General features: G+C 37.5%; 1 protein-coding gene and 1 long non-coding RNA gene across 6 annotated transcripts in view; both read right to left on the bottom strand.

Moving 5' to 3' along the window:
• The window catches only part of LOC122656551 (small G protein signaling modulator 1-like), a 94,589-nt gene that overhangs the window by 63,089 nt on the left and 13,684 nt on the right, over positions 1-17,816 (bottom strand). For 4 of the 5 annotated variants that reach the window (XM_043851125.1, XM_043851128.1, XM_043851124.1 and 1 more), the window contains 6 exons: positions 12,849-12,947; positions 10,967-11,070; positions 5,045-5,841; positions 4,820-4,942; positions 4,589-4,677; positions 4,205-4,405 (listed from right to left, as the gene is read on the bottom strand). In XM_043851125.1, the coding sequence (XP_043707060.1) occupies positions 4,205-4,405; positions 4,589-4,677; positions 4,820-4,942; positions 5,045-5,841; positions 10,967-11,070; positions 12,849-12,947 (1,413 nt within the window). The remainder of the gene's footprint in view (positions 1-4,204; positions 4,406-4,588; positions 4,678-4,819; positions 4,943-5,044; positions 5,842-10,966; positions 11,071-12,848; positions 12,948-17,816) is intronic. The other variant, XM_043851127.1, reaches the window with a different exon arrangement.
• LOC122656553 lies at positions 14,236-14,988 on the bottom strand. The gene is made up of 2 exons (XR_006332123.1): positions 14,880-14,988; positions 14,236-14,732 (listed from the first exon to the last, which is right to left on the bottom strand). It is a non-coding gene; the product is annotated as an uncharacterized LOC122656553 (long non-coding RNA).

Genomic DNA, 17,816 nt, shown 5'->3' on the forward strand with positions numbered 1-17,816 from the left:
GACACCTAAGTAGGTATCTCGATTAGAATAAGAATATTCTAATCGAGATACTCTCCCTAACCCTAGCTCGAAATACTTCAACAGGTAGAAAATGTGAAAGAGGTATAGGGAAATCTCTAGTTTATTACTTATATTCCATCATATAATTACAAGTGGGAATTTAGTTACCTGCAAAGCCATCATATCAGTCAAATAGATTTCTTCCTAAACTAGAAGGTCTAATAGATTGTTTTGTAAGGATTGTAAGGTTATACCTAGAGAGAACCTGACCACTCAACACAGATTGGTCATGCATATGTGCCTCATTATGAAGAATCGTAAGATAGGGGAGCCTACTTACCCTAAGATAAGGTGTTGGAGCTTAAAAGGAGATTTCTTGAATTCATTTACTGATAAAGTGGTCAAACGAGGAAAGTTGGACTTTGAGGGACAAGGGGAAACACTAATACGATGTGGAACGAGATGACATCCTGTATTAAGAAGATTTCTAAAGAGGTCCTAAGGGAATCGAAAGGAAACCGTCATCCCCCTAGGGAGACATGGTGGTGGGATGATGAGGTTCAAGCAGCGATTAAGACTAAGAAAGCTAGTTTTAAGACATGGCAAAGGACTAAGGAGGTAGAGGATCTAAAAATGTATAGAATTTTCAAAAATGAAGCTAAGAAGATTGTGGGAAAAGCAAGGGCGAAGAAATATGAAGTTCTTTATCACAATCTAAACACAAAGGGGGAAAAGCTATCTATAAGATAGCTAGACTGAGAGACAGGATGAGTAGAGATTCGACCACGTTAAATATATTAAAAGTGAAAACCCCATGCACCTTGACTATAGCTTTGCAGTGACAACCTTGTAGAGTACTAGTAAGGGATGAGGACATTGAGAAGAGATGGAAAGAGTATTTTCACAGCCTACTAAATAATAAATGAAGTCATTTCGAGTAATATGCCCAGGAAGACTGCATTACTCATCTAGACACTACATATCATAGATATATACGCAATATTAGGGTGTCTGAAGTTAAGGAAGCTTTAAGAAAGTTGAAAGTAGGCAAGGCTCCAGGACTAAACGAGGTCCCAATAGAAGTATGGAAGAGCTTAGAAATCTATGGTTTATCTTGGCTAACCAAGCAAAGATAATTGCTAGATGAATGGAGGAGAAGCATAGCGGTCCCGATTTACAAAAATAAAGGTGATATTTAGAGTTCCAATAACTATAGAGGCATAAAACTAATGAATCATACTATAAAGTTATGTGAGAGGGTTATTGAAACCCACCTGAGAAAAGAAACTACTATTTCGGAGAACCAATTTGGTTTTATGCCAAGAAGATCCACGATGGAAGCTATTTTCTTACTTAGGAGGCTCATGGAAAGATTTAGAGAGGGCAAGAAAGATCTCCATATGGTTTTTATTGATTTAGAAAAAGCCAATGACAGGGTCTCTAAAATGTTAATCTGGCATATACTAGAGAAGAGAAGGGTTTCAAGTAAATACGGGACATAATTAAAGATATCTATGATGGTGTGGTGACTAGCATAAGAACTTTAGGGGGTCAAGGTAGTGAATCTCTAATTATGATTGGGTTACATCAAGGATCAGCCTTAAGCCCTTATTTCTTTGCGCTTATCATGGATGATTTAACAAGAGGCATTCAAGATGATGCTCCTTGGTGTAAGCTTTTGGTGATGATATTGTCTTGGTGGATGAGTAAAAAATAGGGAATTAGGGATTAACACCAAGTTGGAGTTGTGGAGATGATCACCCTTGGAATAAAAAGGTTTTAAGATAGGTTGAACAAAGACAAAGTATATAGTGTGTAACTTTAGCGATACTAGGACGGTTAGTGAGGTAGTGAATATTAATGAGATGGAGATTCCACAAAGTGATTATTTTAGGTATCTGGACTCAATCATTAATAAAGATGGTGATATAGAGGATGATATTGCTCATAGAATTAAAATAGGATGGTTAAAGTGGAGAGGTGCGTTCGGAGTGTTGTGTGATTGGTGTATTCCTTTAAAGCTTAAAGGAAAATTTTATCAAACTATCATATGACCGGCTTTGATGTATTGTGCGGAAAGTTGGGTAGTTAAGAATCATCAAATAGATCAACTAAGTGTAGCGGAGATGATGATGCTGACATGGATGTGTGGCAAAACTAGGAAGGATAAAGTAAGGAATGATCATATTAGAACTGATTTGGGAGTAGCTTCGATGCATGAAAAGCTATAAGAAAGTCGTTTGAATTAGGATGCTCCTGTACGGAGGAGTGATTTGATTTAGATTCAAGAAATTAAAAGAGCCAAGGGCAGGCCTAAAATATCCATAGGAGAAATAGTGAGGAAAGACATGCATAGCTTAGGACTTGTATTATGTATGACTTCACATAGAGCTGATTGGATAGCATGGATCCATGTAGCCCGACCCCACTTAGTTGGGATAAGGCTATGTTGTTGTTGTATCATATAATTACAAGTATTCCCAATACAATTATGGCATATGCCTTTAGCACCAAATAGAGAAGCCTCTACTTTATTAGTTTTCTCAAGTCTCCCACTTAAGCTATGCATATGTAGATTAAAAACCTCATCTTACCCAAAATCCTTTGAAAGTGCCAACTATTTACGCCAATGGTCAAGGATGCAAGGAAGCTGGTCTCTATCTTCATGTCTATGCGTATGCTAAGCAAACGTATACAGAATTTACCAACAAACTGCCTATCAAAATCCATATGTGCGGTTCCACACAGGATTTTCACTAATACTCAAGGAAGCTTTGTTGTCACAATGGCTCCATTTTTTAATAGGTAAAAGCTATGTAAAAAGAAAACTTCAAGTAAAATCTGACTTTTTGTACTGATTTTACCTGAAGTATAGTTGTCAAGGCACTGCCTAGGCGCCTAGGTGCCCAGGCAGAATTTTGGGGGTCTTGGCGATTGTCGCCTTAGTGGTATTGAATGCAAGTAAATGTTTTTATATTTGTTATTTCATTTACTTAACATATTATTCATAAATAAACAAATACCCCCTTATTTGAATCCAATAAAAATAGTTTTAAAGTTCAAAATCCAAAAGGATAAAAAGTCAACCCCCCCCCCCCCCCCAGTTCAAGAACAAAAACTGGATTTTTTATGTTCGGTGAAATTTTGAACTTTCTAATGCTGGGGTTTTTCTCAAATCTAAAAATTCTATAAATCTTAATATGGTAAAATAATGCTAAAAAACAAAAGAGCGGTAAAATAATCATTTGTTTTGATATCTAAAAAAATATTTTCATTCAGAGCGATTTTGACAACATTCAAGCATACCAAATAAGGTTTGACCGGAACATAACTCCTTCAATATAAATCAGATTTAAGAAATCTTGGATTTGTTGGAAAGCTGGTTTTGTGCTCTACCTAATACAAAAAGTCTTATGTAAAAATAAAATTATTTGACCAGTCAAACTTATTAGAGAGCAAGAACATTTCTCTAAATCGAGAGTAGTTTAATTACTTATAGATAAGATCATATTTTTTAAGAACAATATAAACAAAATGTGAGACTAGGTATACCATGACAATGACCAATTCCAAGAACAGTATAAACCAACTGTATGTTTTGATTGTTTCAAACTTCCAATAGCTTGCTTCTTCAGTTCTGCTGTCTTCTAGTTCTATGTTGATTTTTTATGACTTGGTGTGGCTTAATATTGATTTTTGATGGCTTGATGTGGCTTAATATTGATTTTTTACGACTTCATGTGGCTTAATGTTGATATTTGACGATATAAGGAATATATTGTAACATAATAAATAATGTGAGAAAAGAGGGAAAATAAAAAATAACACTTGGGCGCCTTGGTCGCCTAAGCAACTCCTAGGCAGGCGCCTTATCGCTAAGCGCTTAGGCACCCCTCCACTGCCTTGGACCATCTTGACAACTATGACCTGAAGATTTTCCTTCCACGCAGATTTTACGTGGAAACAGAGGGAAAATATAAGTAACTAAAAGTCTCTCTTTGAATGGGCGAGCTGATGGGCCTAAACAGGGCTTGAGAAAAGATTTTGCTTTCTGGAATTGACTCACAAACGTTGATTTTGGACTTCATCGCATGATAAATCAGTACCCAAATAGTTGCAACAAGGGATTGAATTGATTTGTCCCAGCCTGTAAAATTTGCATTGGATGGTACTAGTTCTGGTGAGAGCAGCTGAGAGAACAAACCTCCCACATGCAAAGAGCCTCATTAAAGGACAACTCCCGACGGAAGAGAACCAGCAGCATCCGGAAGGCAAAATGAAGGCTTTCAGCACCTATTAGCGATAAATGAACGAACATTTCCCTATCTGTAGCTGCCAAGATACACCATAATGCTTCCAACTGCTTCATCACTCCAGTTGGTCCTTCCATCTGAAAATTTTCACGCTAAAAAAATAATTGTGTAAATAAATGGAAAATGTAAGAAAATCAGAATTTCCAGGACAACAAAAATTTTCGTTCTTTTATTTACTTATTTACTTTTTGGAAGGGGAGGAGGAACAAATGTGCAACTTTTTGGGAGGGGAGGAGGAACAAATGTGCAAGAAGTTTGCAAATTTTGGGAATTACCATTCTCCTGAGTAGCATCTCAAAGCACCAAAAGGCATCTGCATTATCCTCATAAAGGACAACAAAAGGGGACAGCAAGTCGCTCATACCTAAAAGACAGATTTTCAGTAAGAGTTTATATGACTTAAAATGTTTTAAAACTGATATTAGAGAAGTCAATCTATTGTTACTTTGTGACAAACTCCATGATGGAAATATTCAGAATTTAATCTAGTATCCGAGGATACTAACCTTGGCAGTATCCTGTAGCAGGATCAACCCAGGCATAAACAGCAAGAATATCTGACATCCGAGCTACATTTTTCATGTTCTCATAAAATTCAAGATGACTATCAGTTCTGACCACATCAACAACTGAAAGGGAAATTTATCATAAGAACCAAGAAAAAAAGCAGAAGTCATGATTCAAAGGATGATATTTGATTTACTATCAGAAAAGAGCAAAATAAATGGTACCTATTTGGTGAAGAGTCCAAAGCCATTCAGAAACTTTATCTTCATTGTTACTACCCCCTTGAGAAGCAGTTGCATCTATCATGGCTGTTTGGGGTACATCTGATATTCTCAAACGGCTAACAATTTCAGTTTTATATTCCACATTTGGTGGCTGTACTACTTGTCCTTGGAAATCTGAATTACACATTTCAATTTCAGAGTTGCTTGCATGCGAGATAGCATTTGATTCTATAATTAGATCAACATTGTTATTAATTTGAAAACTATGCATGTTTTCAGCTGATAAACTCAATCTATGTTCAGTAGATACTTTATTGTTATGCACTCCACATTCTTCCCTATCACTGTGACTCCTTTCAAACAAACATGTGACAGGTAAAGGAGGAAAATCAAAACAACTCTCTGTTACATATTCTGATCCATTCTCTTCTCTCCCTGATTTAGAGGAAAAGCAATCGTAAGGACCAGAAGAAGGCATAGGATATGAAGAGTCATATGCTGCAGTGTCTGTACTTTCCCTAATTACACTAACAAGATCAGCTGAACTGCTAGAGATTTCCCTTTGGCATGTGTATGGTGTATCTGTAGATTCTATACATTTATTACGATAGGTCTCTACTTCATCACTAGTATCATGAGAAGTAGATTTGTGTTCAAATTCTGCATCCCTTTTCCCATTATCTTTTGATGGTAGCCTCATATCCAACACTTTGGACCCTACAGCATAGGCAAGATTGCCAGTTCCAATACTTGAATGCATTGTTTGACATTGCCGAATTAAATCCGCATACCGCTCCCTGCATAAAAAATTCTGTAAGGCTCCATTTTTTTAACTATGAATCTAGAAAATCTACCAGTTCCTTTGATGCTCCTTCACCACTATAAAGTACCCCAAATTTCATGAATAGATAGAGAAATCATTAAATTATAAACAGTACAACTTTCAGTGAATGCCGCCCTTTATGTCACTCCAATGGGATTATAGGAGAAACTCAAAGACAGAGAAATGAAACATATTGCAAGTATAACAAACAGGAAGAAACAATTAATAACAGGTGGAACTACTCAAAGCAAATGTGATCCCGCTCAAAAAGTTGTGGATTACCATGGTTATTCTGGTACCATATCGATCTGGATGGAGAGGAACCGGCAATATTTTGATAATGTGCATCAAAGTCCAGATTTAGTGGTGAAGGCTATTTTGAACGAATTGAATGACTTTTCATCAATAAATCAGATTCGTGTGTCGTCAATGGCTGATTTGCTCATGTCCAAAAAATTACAGGACTCAATAGTTTGATCTCCACCACGGAGGATTATTGAAACTTATTGGAGTTATCCGCAAGAGGGTTACTATAAATTAAATATTGACGGTTGCTCGCTTGGTAATCCGGGTAGGTCTGGAGTTGGGGCATTTTCAGGGATCGGTTAGGCTCCCCTAAAAGATGCTTTGCGTATTATGAACGAGTTGGGACCAATTACATGGCAGAGTTTGCAACGTTTTTCGAAGGTCTCCAACATGCATCATCAATGAGAATGACTAAACTCTGGATTGAATGCGATTCTCAATCTGAGGTAGATTGTATTCACAATCAAAAGATTCCATGGTGTTTTCAGGAAAAATGGTGGTTTCTCAAAAACTTCTTAGATAGCATCACATGGCAGGTTTCTCACTGCAAACGTGAAACTAACTCTGGCAGACAGGTTAGCAAAACATGCGGCAGCGGCAAGAGTGACAATGGTTTGGGAGTCAGTCCCTTCATTTATTGTTCATGATGTTAACTGGGATGCTCAAATGAGACCCAGATACAGATTATGTTGAGTTTTACTTCTCTTTTGCTTGATTCGCTTCTCTGCTAATGGCCATGCCGAAGGTGGAATATTGGATCAACGGTGTTTCTCATTCTCTTGTACTATATTCTTTATCTTCTATTAATATACTTTCGCTGATCTTTAGCAAAAAAACAGGTGCCACTACTCAAGTAATCTTTCTGTCTACACTAGAAACAACATAAGAAAGCAAAACTTAAAAATAAAATATAAAACAGTGTTAGCAATAAATTTTGGCATTTGTTTTCAGCAAAGCAGAAAGAATATGATACTGTGCAATTAATAATAGGCATACATTAGATGTAACTCCAGCAGAATGCCCCTATTGGGTTCATTTCCAACAAAATTTCCCATTCTCTTGTGAAAGATGATTACTTTTTTGGCTTTATCAGATTGTATTTCGTTTCATTTTTGTGGCCCCATCTCATGAACACAAGGACTTATTTATTGAAGTGACTAACGAGCATAGTAGCACATCTTAGGGTGCTGAATTTTGGTACAATTTTGAATGCATCCTTCTAGAGAATGAAGAGAGAAGAAGAGAGGAGATTGGATTTTACATAGAGTTGTGACGGGAAAAGGTGAAGTAAATAGGATGAAACTAAAAGGATCCAACAGATTACTGAGGAGTTGAGGGGATCGCCAGATAGACCTTTTGTTGAAGAACTGGGGGTGGCAAGGAAACTTAGAGGAGATAGAATGCCAACATGACCTTTGCAGCTTGAATCCCTAAGAAGCTATAGACTGATAAGTTGACTTGTAGTGTGTACAGAATCATTTGAAAGGTTTTATCTTTGGGTATGAAGCAGGTGCTAATCAGGTTGTCTTTTCAACAGGGGGGTTAATTAAGGGTGGGCAGATTTTGGATGAAGTACTTGTGTCTGACGAAATGGCTGATTCATAGTTTAGAAGGGGTCTGTTGAAAACATGGTGACAATTAGTAGTATGGTGCTGTTTTGGTATTCGTAGTGACCTTTATAATTTGTGGTAGTGTATAGGTTTATGTTTATGAGTCATGATGATGTTTAGTATTGTGGTATTGTTTAGTAGTGTAGCTTTTATGTAAGTGGGGGACATTACAACCTTTGTAACTAACTGATTTTATTACAAGGGAGAGGGATCCCTGCCAGGCTGCATGGCCCCTGCACCAGCACGGGGGCCAATGAAAGCATGCGTGGGGGCATCCAACAAGGGTGGGATTTTTCATTTCAAGAGAGGCAGGGCAGACATTTTGCCCTTCCTGTGTCAGGTGCAGGCACCACGCAGTCTTCTTTTTCCCTTATTATAAATATTGTTGAAGTATATCGAGCTGTATATCAACCTCATAAGGAGTTAGGGTAATCTCGATTAGAATGTTCTAACATTCTGATCGAGATTCCCTCCTATGTGTCTCTTTTATTTATGGTTTATAGTTAGAGTTTTACCAAAAAATATAGTTAGAGTTACCCTGTCCTAGTTTCTATTTTCTGTTTAGTATATATTTTCCTACTGAAACCAGGATTCCTAATATGGTTAGGAATTCCCCTTTGATTGTAATCTAATTCATATTGAAGAATTGGAGAATAATGGCTTGTGTATCATTATGACCACAGTCCACTTTGTTTTTAATCAACTAGAGAATGTTCCAGAACAGGACAAGTACAAGAATACCCCTACGGGATAAAATAAGACAAAATACCCTAATATACCCGAATTACAACACTCCCCCTCAAGTTGGTGCATAGATGTCAATCATGCCCAACTTGGAAATGATTGGATAAAACTTTACTAGATAGTCCTTTAGTAAACACATATCTGTCAGTTGTTTGGAGGAAGTAATAAAGGAAACACAAATGGTGCCTTGCTCCAATTTCTACTTGATGAAGTGAGGATCAATCTCAATGAGCGTTGTCCTATCATGTTGTACTGGGTTGTGAGCAATGTTGATGGCTGATTTACTGTCACAAAAGAGTTACATGGGAAGCTGAACATGAACACACAGATCCTGGAGAAAACTCTGAAGCCAGAGAAGTTCACAAATACCATGGGACATAGCCCTAAATTCAGCCCCTGCACTAGAACGAGCAATTACTGCCTGCTTCTTGTTGCGCCAAGTAACGAGGTTCCCACCGACTAGAGTATAGTTCCTGGAAGTGGAACGTCTATCATTAAGAGAACCGGCCCAATCAGCACCAGTGTAAGCCTCAATGCGCAAATGGTCATGAGAAGAAAAAAGGACCCCTCTACCTAGAGCAGACTGTAGGTGTCGTATAATCCTATAAACAGCTTCCAAATGATTGGAGTTGGGGTCATGCATGTATTGGCTGACCATACTAACAGAAAATGCAGTATCTAGCCTAGTATAGGAGAGATAAATTAATCTCACAACAAACCTCTGATATCCCCCTTTATCCACAGGCTCACCATCATTCTCCTTGAAATGAAAATTTGCCTCTAGGGGAGTATCCGCCGGTTTGCACTTTACACCCTAACATCCCAGTATCGGTCAGAAGATCAAGTGTATACTTCCATTGAGAAAGGAAGATACCTTGATTTGATCGCGCAACCTCAATCCCAAGGAAGTAGCATAGCTTTCCCATATCTTTAATTTCAAATTCAGTACCCCAAAAGGTCTTCAACCGGGCTATCTCATCATTGTCACTTCCTGTTACCACAATGTCATCGACATACACAATAAGAACGGTAATCAGCTGACCATTTTTCTTGATGAACAGAGTATGATCAGGTGACTGTTTCAGCCCATACAAAACGCCCAAACCACGCTCTAGGTGACTGTTTCAGCCCATACAAAGCTCACTTCAACTCGCAGACCTTCCCATGGGTTTTCGGACTAGAGAATCCAAGAGGGACATCCATGTAAACTTCCTCTTCAAGTTCCCCATGAAGGAATGCATTTTTCACATCTAGATGTTGTAGCTCCCATCCCAAGTTAATTGCACATGAGAAAATAACCTGGATAGTATTTAACTTGGCCACAGGAGCAAAGGTCTCCTAGTAGTCTATGCCAAATGTCTACGTGAAGCCGTTGGCGACCAATCGAGCTTTGAATCTATCAATTGTACCATCCATCTTCTGCTTCATAGCGAACACCCATTTGCATCCCACAGGTTCCTTCCCCCTAGGAAGCATGGCCAACTCCCACGTCTCATTTTTTCCTAGTGCTCTCATCTCTTCTACCATGGCAGCCTTCCAGTTTGAATCTGCTAATGCTTCCAACCAGTGCTTAGGAGGTGGAAAATGCTAGAGTTTTGGCATTAGGGTTTGGATCCCAATGTTGATCCTCGCTTTGATACCATGATGGAATTAAGAATAATGGTTTGTGACATTATGTCCACAGCCCACTTTATTTATAATAGACTAGAGAATGTTCTAGAATAGGTAAAAGTACAAGAATACCCCTAAGGTAATAAAATAAGACGAAACTACTCTTGTACCCATATTATAACATCTATATATTTGTAGATTGCTCCATTTGGTTAGGAAGACAGAATTCAGTTGATCCTAGTAACTTCTACTAGATGTTGTTGTAGAAATAATGAATAGCGCAATCTTTCTTATAAGAAAATAAAGGTTCCTATCTCTTTGTAGATCCATTAGATTTCATCTCTTCCAGCTTTTACAGAACAAGAGATGAACGCCTTTGTGGAGTTGTTGGGCTCTATATTATGGAACCAATAGTTGATAACTGCATATACACAATGTATCCTGATTTGCCTCTATTTCATCTTGTCGTGTAAGCTATGTACAGAGTCTAAACTGTATAGTGCTTTAAAATTCTAATCAACAAAACATTCTTTTGTGCTTGAGATTAATCAAAAATAATAATAAAGTATTCATACTACAATTGGGGAAAGAATTACACAAACTGAATGAGCAGATACAGCAGCCTATGAAAATTCACCATATTACCATAATAAACAAAAGGGTAGAAAATATTACAATGAGTAGAATTTATAAATTGTAGGCAATTGATGTGCTCTAATGCACTCGTATGATTTAGAAAATATATACTTTCATTTAGACATAGAATATCCACAAGAAGGATCAGTTAGTTGCAGACTTGCAGGTTAATCAAAGTGAAGGGACCCAGACCTCCGAGCCATCCTCAGTTGCCTTCTGTACTCTGCAGTGCTGCTCAGCGCATAACAACCGAGAAGAAATTCCCAGACTTCTGCCCTTATAGATGGATCCACACCCTGACCAAAAAGGATCAAACCACTTAAAAATAAGCCAGAACATAACTTCTGGATGTCCCTATGGTAAAACGACTCAATTCTGACATAGAAATCTACACAAACCTCATCATAAATAAAATCTTTACAGAACTAAACATGATAAGCTGATAACTCTAAGTCTAAATTGAATACTAAAAAAGGGCGTACCCAGTGCACAAGGCTCCCGCCACTGTGGGGTCTGGGGAGGGTCATAATGTATGCAGCCTTACCCCTGCTCCGTGGAGAGGCTGTTTCCGGAACTCTAAGTCTAAATTGAATATTCTTTGTCAGAATCATTTAGTACTATCAATAATTTGATTGGATAGTTATGTTACGTTTTCATTACAAGCATAGTTGATTTGACCTCGGGTTCCAAAACCCTGCTTTGTGATCACTATGGACCTACCCAAGCAATAAAAACCCAATTATAAGTAATGGCAATTTGGTAAATATTGTGACCAGTATAGGTTCTTTTTGGAAGAGGAAAACAAATTCAGGACTCAACTGAGCATAAGTACTGAAGTGGAGGGGTGTTTATGGAAATTAAACAAAGATGGGACTCAATAGAACCAATATTAGAGTATGAGGGCTATTCTGTAATTTTAACAAGTAGCTTCTTCTTCATCACCCGCTATACAACTACCAAACCAGCGGTAACCGAGAATCACTCCAAGAGAAAAATGAATTGACCTGAGATTTCTAGGGATGATTTGAAACTGCGAATCTTATTAAAGCGATCAATAACAGATCCATATGCCGAAAGGACTGCAATAATATTCAGCCCTGCAAATTAAGTTTTCAGTAAAGACGAAACCAATTCCCAGTTCTGAGTTATAACTCTCACCAGGTTAGGTTTCGGTGAACAAAACTCTGCACCTTAGGCTACCTATACCAAAGGTACTCGCACCCAAAAGTATTACGAAGAAAGAATAAGGGAGATCGAACTCATCACATAGGGCTGCAAGTACCACCCAGTACAGAACAGTAACAGGAAATAAAGAAGAGAAAAGAGAAGGAAGGAATAACAGGAAAAGAATAGAAGAAGGAAGACTAAGAAGAACTGAAGAGGAATAGAGGAATCGTAGGTTGCTCAGGCTACGCAAGCACACTCAAACAAAATCCAATCTCAATATTCCATTCTCTATTCTCCATCGTCAGTTACATGCCAATATATAAAGATATAACTCCTAATTACATTCTAAAATAAAGAGAGAACTCAACTACGTATTCTACTTCCCATATAAGTAAAGATTACAAGATAACCCAAATAAATAATAAACCTCTAAATATCCTACTGGACCAAAACTATTTGCACCTCAGTCTGTGCTTCCAATCGGGTTCGTGCCGGTCCACAGAAGTGCTACTACATTAATGGTTTTGTTCATCAAATTCATGGTGCAGAGTAAATTTCCTAAAATCAATCATGCACAAGGGACCATTACAAAGCACCCATTTAATGTCTCATGCATAGAAGATATCCGAATTATAAGCTCAATATGATACTGAGGTTGAAAAAGGAATATTGACATGTAAATGGGTGATAATGACATTTGGAGTTGTGAAAAGAATTAGTTGGACCTAGTCAAAAGAACAAACTAGGATGAAGCAACAGACATAATCTAAAGGAAATAAAATGAACTAGGATGAACATAGGATGAAGCAACAGACGTAATCTAAAGGAAATAAAATGAACATGGAGATTTGTGATTGCTTGCTGAATACTGTGCTACCATAAATAAAATAGCAGTACAAGAACTTACACCTATAACAATCAACTTCAGTGCTTTTTGAAAGTTCAAAACCTTCCCATCACTATCAAAGGTTGCTCGCCACTTTTCTGGCTTGAGCATTTTGCTTCCCTACACAATTTGAAACAAGAGAAAGAGGAAAATATAATTCCTGATGCATCCAAGTCCCAAAGAAACATTAAACATAAACAATATGAAGTAACAAAATGTGCATCCAGGACAAAGCAATCTAGCATTCAGAACAAAATTTATTTGCAAATTTCTCTCTCTCTCTCTCTCTCTCTCTCTCTCTCTCTCTCTCTCTCTCTCTTTCACGATATATTTCTCTCTCTCCCTATCCCTCTCGTTCTCTCTCTCTCTCCCTTTTTCACACGATATATCTGCCCCCCTTTTATTGTTATTATTGTTATTATTATTTTCTACTTTCCTATTTTATCTCTACTCCTTTTCACGATTCTGAAATTCCCCCTTTTCGCACGGTTTATTTGCTGGATATGATGGGGTCCACCACTGACTTGAATCCAAAAATTTTAAGGCTTAATTATAACACCCCCTCCCTTTGCAGCTTATAAGACTTGAACCTAGGACCTTTTAATAAATTAGTAACTCAACCACTAGGCTAGATGCTCTTTGATTATTCAATCCCCAAAACAAATTTAAATAAAGAAATAAGGCACTCTTTAATTCTTAAATATCACTATGCCATTCAACACTAGGTTAATAATTAAAATTTAAATTCTGCACATAATCGTATAAGAAAAGAATAGTTACAAATTTCCAGAATTGCCCCTGAGGTGTAAAGTTTACGTAAATACCCCTGGTGTGTATGAAAATGCCCCTAGGCATAAATAATTAATTATTTAGCAACACTTTCAGGCTTTCAAAATTCTGGGGCATTACACTCGAACCCGAGATCACTTGGCCACAATGGAACAACAACTCAGCCTTATCCAACTAAATAGGGTTGGCTACATGGATCCTTACAAAGACGAAATAATAAAAATAATATAAAAAGAAAAGGGCACAACAACGTCAGCAACAACTCAGCAATATTCTACCTAAATGGGGTCGGCTACATGGATCCTTGCTCTCCAATCAGCTCTATTCAATGATATACTTGAGACCAGTCCTAAACTGTGCATGTCTTTCCTCACTACTTCTCCTAGGGTCATTTTAGGCATGCCCCTATTGGTGCATCCCAAGGCCTCCACCGAACATGGTCATGCCACCTCAAACGACTTTATGGAGCTTATCCTGTATCGGGGCAACTCCCAAATCAGCTCTAATATGGTCATTCATTACTTCATCCTTCATAATTTTGCTACTCATCCATCTCAACATCCTCATCTCTGTAACACTTAGTTTATCTATATAGCGCTTCTTAACTACCCAACATTCCGCCCCATACATCATAGTCCATCGTACAACTGTCCTATAAAATTTTCCTTTAAGCTTTAAAGGAATATGTTGATTGCACAGCACTCCGGACACACCTCTCAACTTCATCCACCCCACTTTAATGCTTTGTGATACATCATCCTCTATGTCACCTTCTTTGTTTATGATTGACCCAGATATCTAACATAATCACTTTGCAGTATCTCTCTTCAATTTTCACAATTTCGTTAGCCGTCTTAGTGTAGCTAAAGTTACACACCATATACTCCGTCTTCGTTCTATTTAACCTCTTGATTCCAAGGTTGATCTTCATAACTCCAACTTACGTTAATCCCTACTTTTGTCTCATCTACCAGAACGATATCATCAGCAAAAAAGCATACACCAAGAGCACCGCATCTTGAATGTTCCTAGTTACATCATTCATGATAAGCTCGAATAGATACAGGATTAAAGTTGATCCTTGATGTAACCAAATTGTAATTGGGAAATCACTACCTTAACCTCTGCGATAGAAATTGGACAGGTAAAGAATTTTCTCATTCAGTTACGTACATACTTAAGAACCAATAAACCTCAATTCCAAGAAATCATATCTTCTACTAAGACAATTGCCGAGGAAGTGGAAGATTGGGAAATCACTACCTTGACCTCCCACGGTTCTCACACTAGTCACCAGGAGACCATACATATCTTTAATTAAATCCACATACTTACTCGACACCCTTCTCTTCTCTAGAACATGCCAGATTAACTTTCTAGGGACTCTGTCAAGGCTTTTTCTTGGTCAACAAATATTATATGGAGGTCCTCTAGCAAACACTAAATCTTTCCATGAGGCATGAGCCTCCTGAGTAAGTAAATAGCTTTTGTCATAGATCTACCTGGCATAAAACCAAATTGGTTCTCCGAGATAATAGCTTCTCTTCTCAATTGGGCTTCAATAACCCTCTCCCATAATTTCATAGTATGACTCATTAATTTTATACATATGTAGTTATTGCAACTCTGAATATCACCTTTATTTTTGTAAATTGGAATGCTTCTCCTCCATTCATCTAGCATTTTCTTTGTGCTCATAATCTTGTTAAACAACTTGGTCAACCAAAATGGACCACATAATCGTAAGCTCTTCCACACTTCTATTGGGACCCCATCTAGGCTTAGTACAGTGGTGCCTTACCTACTTTCATCTTTCTTAAGGCATCTCTAACTTCAGACGCCGTAGCCTTTTGTATATATCTATGGCGAGTGGTGTCTTGATGAGTAATGCAATCTTCCGGGCCACTATTACTTGAAATATCTCCATTTAGTAGGCTGTCGAAATACTCTTCCCATCTCTTCACAATGTCCTTATCTTTTACTAGCACTCTACCATCATCACATTTAATACATTTAACATGGTCAAAGTCTTTACTCTTCATTTCCTTCATTTTAGCTATCTTATAGATAGCTTTTTCTCCTTTTTTGGTGTTCAGATGGCTATAGAGACCTTCATATTTCATTGTCCTTGCTTTCCCCACAATCATCTTTGCTTCATTTCTGGCCATCTTATACTTTTTTAGGTCCTCTACCTCCTTAGTCCTTTTCCAAGTCTTAAAACTATCTTTCTTAGTCTTAATGGATGCTTGAACCTCATCATCCCACCACTAAGTCACCCTAGTGGGATGACATTTTCCTTTCGGTTCCCCCAGGACATCTTTAGCAGCCTTCTTAATACAAGTCATCATCACTTCCACATCGTGTTATTGTCTCCCTCAAAGTCCCACTTTCCTTGTTTGACCATATTTTCAGTGAATGACTTCAAGATAGCCCCCTTTAAGCTCCACCACTTTATCCTAGGGCAAATAGGCTCCCCTTCCTTACGATCCTGTGGAGTAAGGCTTATATCCAAGACCACTAGTCTATGTTGAGTGGATAGGCTCTCCCCAGGTATAACCTTACAGTCCTTACATAGAGATCTATCAGATCTTCTAGTTAGAAAGAAATCTATTTGGCTACTATAATGCCCACTTTTATGGGTAACTATATGCTCCCCTCCCTTTTCAAAATATTTGTTTAAAACAGATAGATCATAAGCAACAGAAAAATCTAAAACTGCGATCCCCTCTTCATTCCTCTAACCAAAACCATAACCTCCAAGTACCATAGTTGTCAAGGCGGCAAGGCGACCCAAGGCAGTAGAGGGGTGCCTAAGCGCCTAGGCGACCAAGGTGCCCCCAAGAGTTATTTTTTATTTCCCCCCTTTTCTAATATTATTTAGTGTGCTACAATATTTTAGTATGCTACAATATATATACCTTATATCATCAAAAATCAACATTAAGCCACCTCAAGTCATCAAAAATCAACATTAAGCCACCTCAATTCATCAAAAATCAATATTAAGCCACCTCATGTCATCAAAAATCAACATTAAGTCAGTTCAAGTCATCAAAAATCAATATCAAGCCACATCAAGTCTTCAAAATCAACATAGAACTAGAAGACAGCAGAACTGAAGAAGAAAACTATAGGAAGTTTGAAACAATCAAAACATACATTTGGTTTATACAGTTCTTAGAAAATATATCTTATCTATAAGTAATTAAATTGCTCTCGATTTAGATAAATATTCTTTTTCTCTAAGAAGTTTGACTAGTCAAATGATTTTATTTTTACATGAGCTTTTTTGTATTAGGCAGAGCACAAAACCAGCTTTCCAACAAATCCAAACTTGTTTAAATCTGATTTATATTGAAGAAGATATGTTCCAGTCAAACCTTATTTGGTATTCGTGAATGTTGTCAAAATCACTCTGAATGAAAATATTTTTTTAGATATCAAAACAAATGAATATTTTACCGCACTTTTGGTTTTTAGCAATGTTTTACCATATTAAGATTTATCGAATTTTTAGATTTGAGAAAAACTCCAGCATAAGATAGTTGAAAATTTCACCTACCGCCGAAAATCCATTTTTTTGTTCTTGAACTGGGGGTTTGACTTTTTATCTTTGTGGATTTTGATTTTCTAACTTATTTTATTGGATTCAAATAGGGGGTATTTGCTTATTTATGAATAATATCTTAGGTAATAAAACATTTACTTAAATAATATTTGGCATAAATAAGTGCCAGAACCAAGTTCGATGCCAACAATACCATTGCAAGGCGCCTTGCAATAAGGCAACAATCGCCTAGACCCCTACAAAATCTCCTAGTCCTAGATACCAAGGCACCGCCTTGACAAATATGCCATGTACACCTTCATAGCCTCTGCGGTCTCTCCCAACATGTCCATTCAGATCACCCCCTGTAACAACCTTTTTCCCTTTGTCAAAACCTTGCACTAAACCATCCATATGTTCCCAATTGTTACTTTCTACTTTCATCCAATCCTACTTGGAGTCATGGTACAAAATTTCGTGATATATCGGCGATATATCGTGAAATTTCGGTAAATTTCGAGTGGGCCGAGACGAGATGTGGAGGCGAAACCAAAAAGTAAAAAATTTCGACGATAGTTCGTAAAATTTCGGCATATTTTGGCGATATACCGAAATATCGCCGAAATGTTACAAAACACCTCACGTAACTCATT

This window comes from Telopea speciosissima, chromosome 3, assembly GCF_018873765.1.
Source record: "Telopea speciosissima isolate NSW1024214 ecotype Mountain lineage chromosome 3, Tspe_v1, whole genome shotgun sequence".
Classification (NCBI taxonomy): Eukaryota; Viridiplantae; Streptophyta; class Magnoliopsida; order Proteales; family Proteaceae; genus Telopea; species Telopea speciosissima.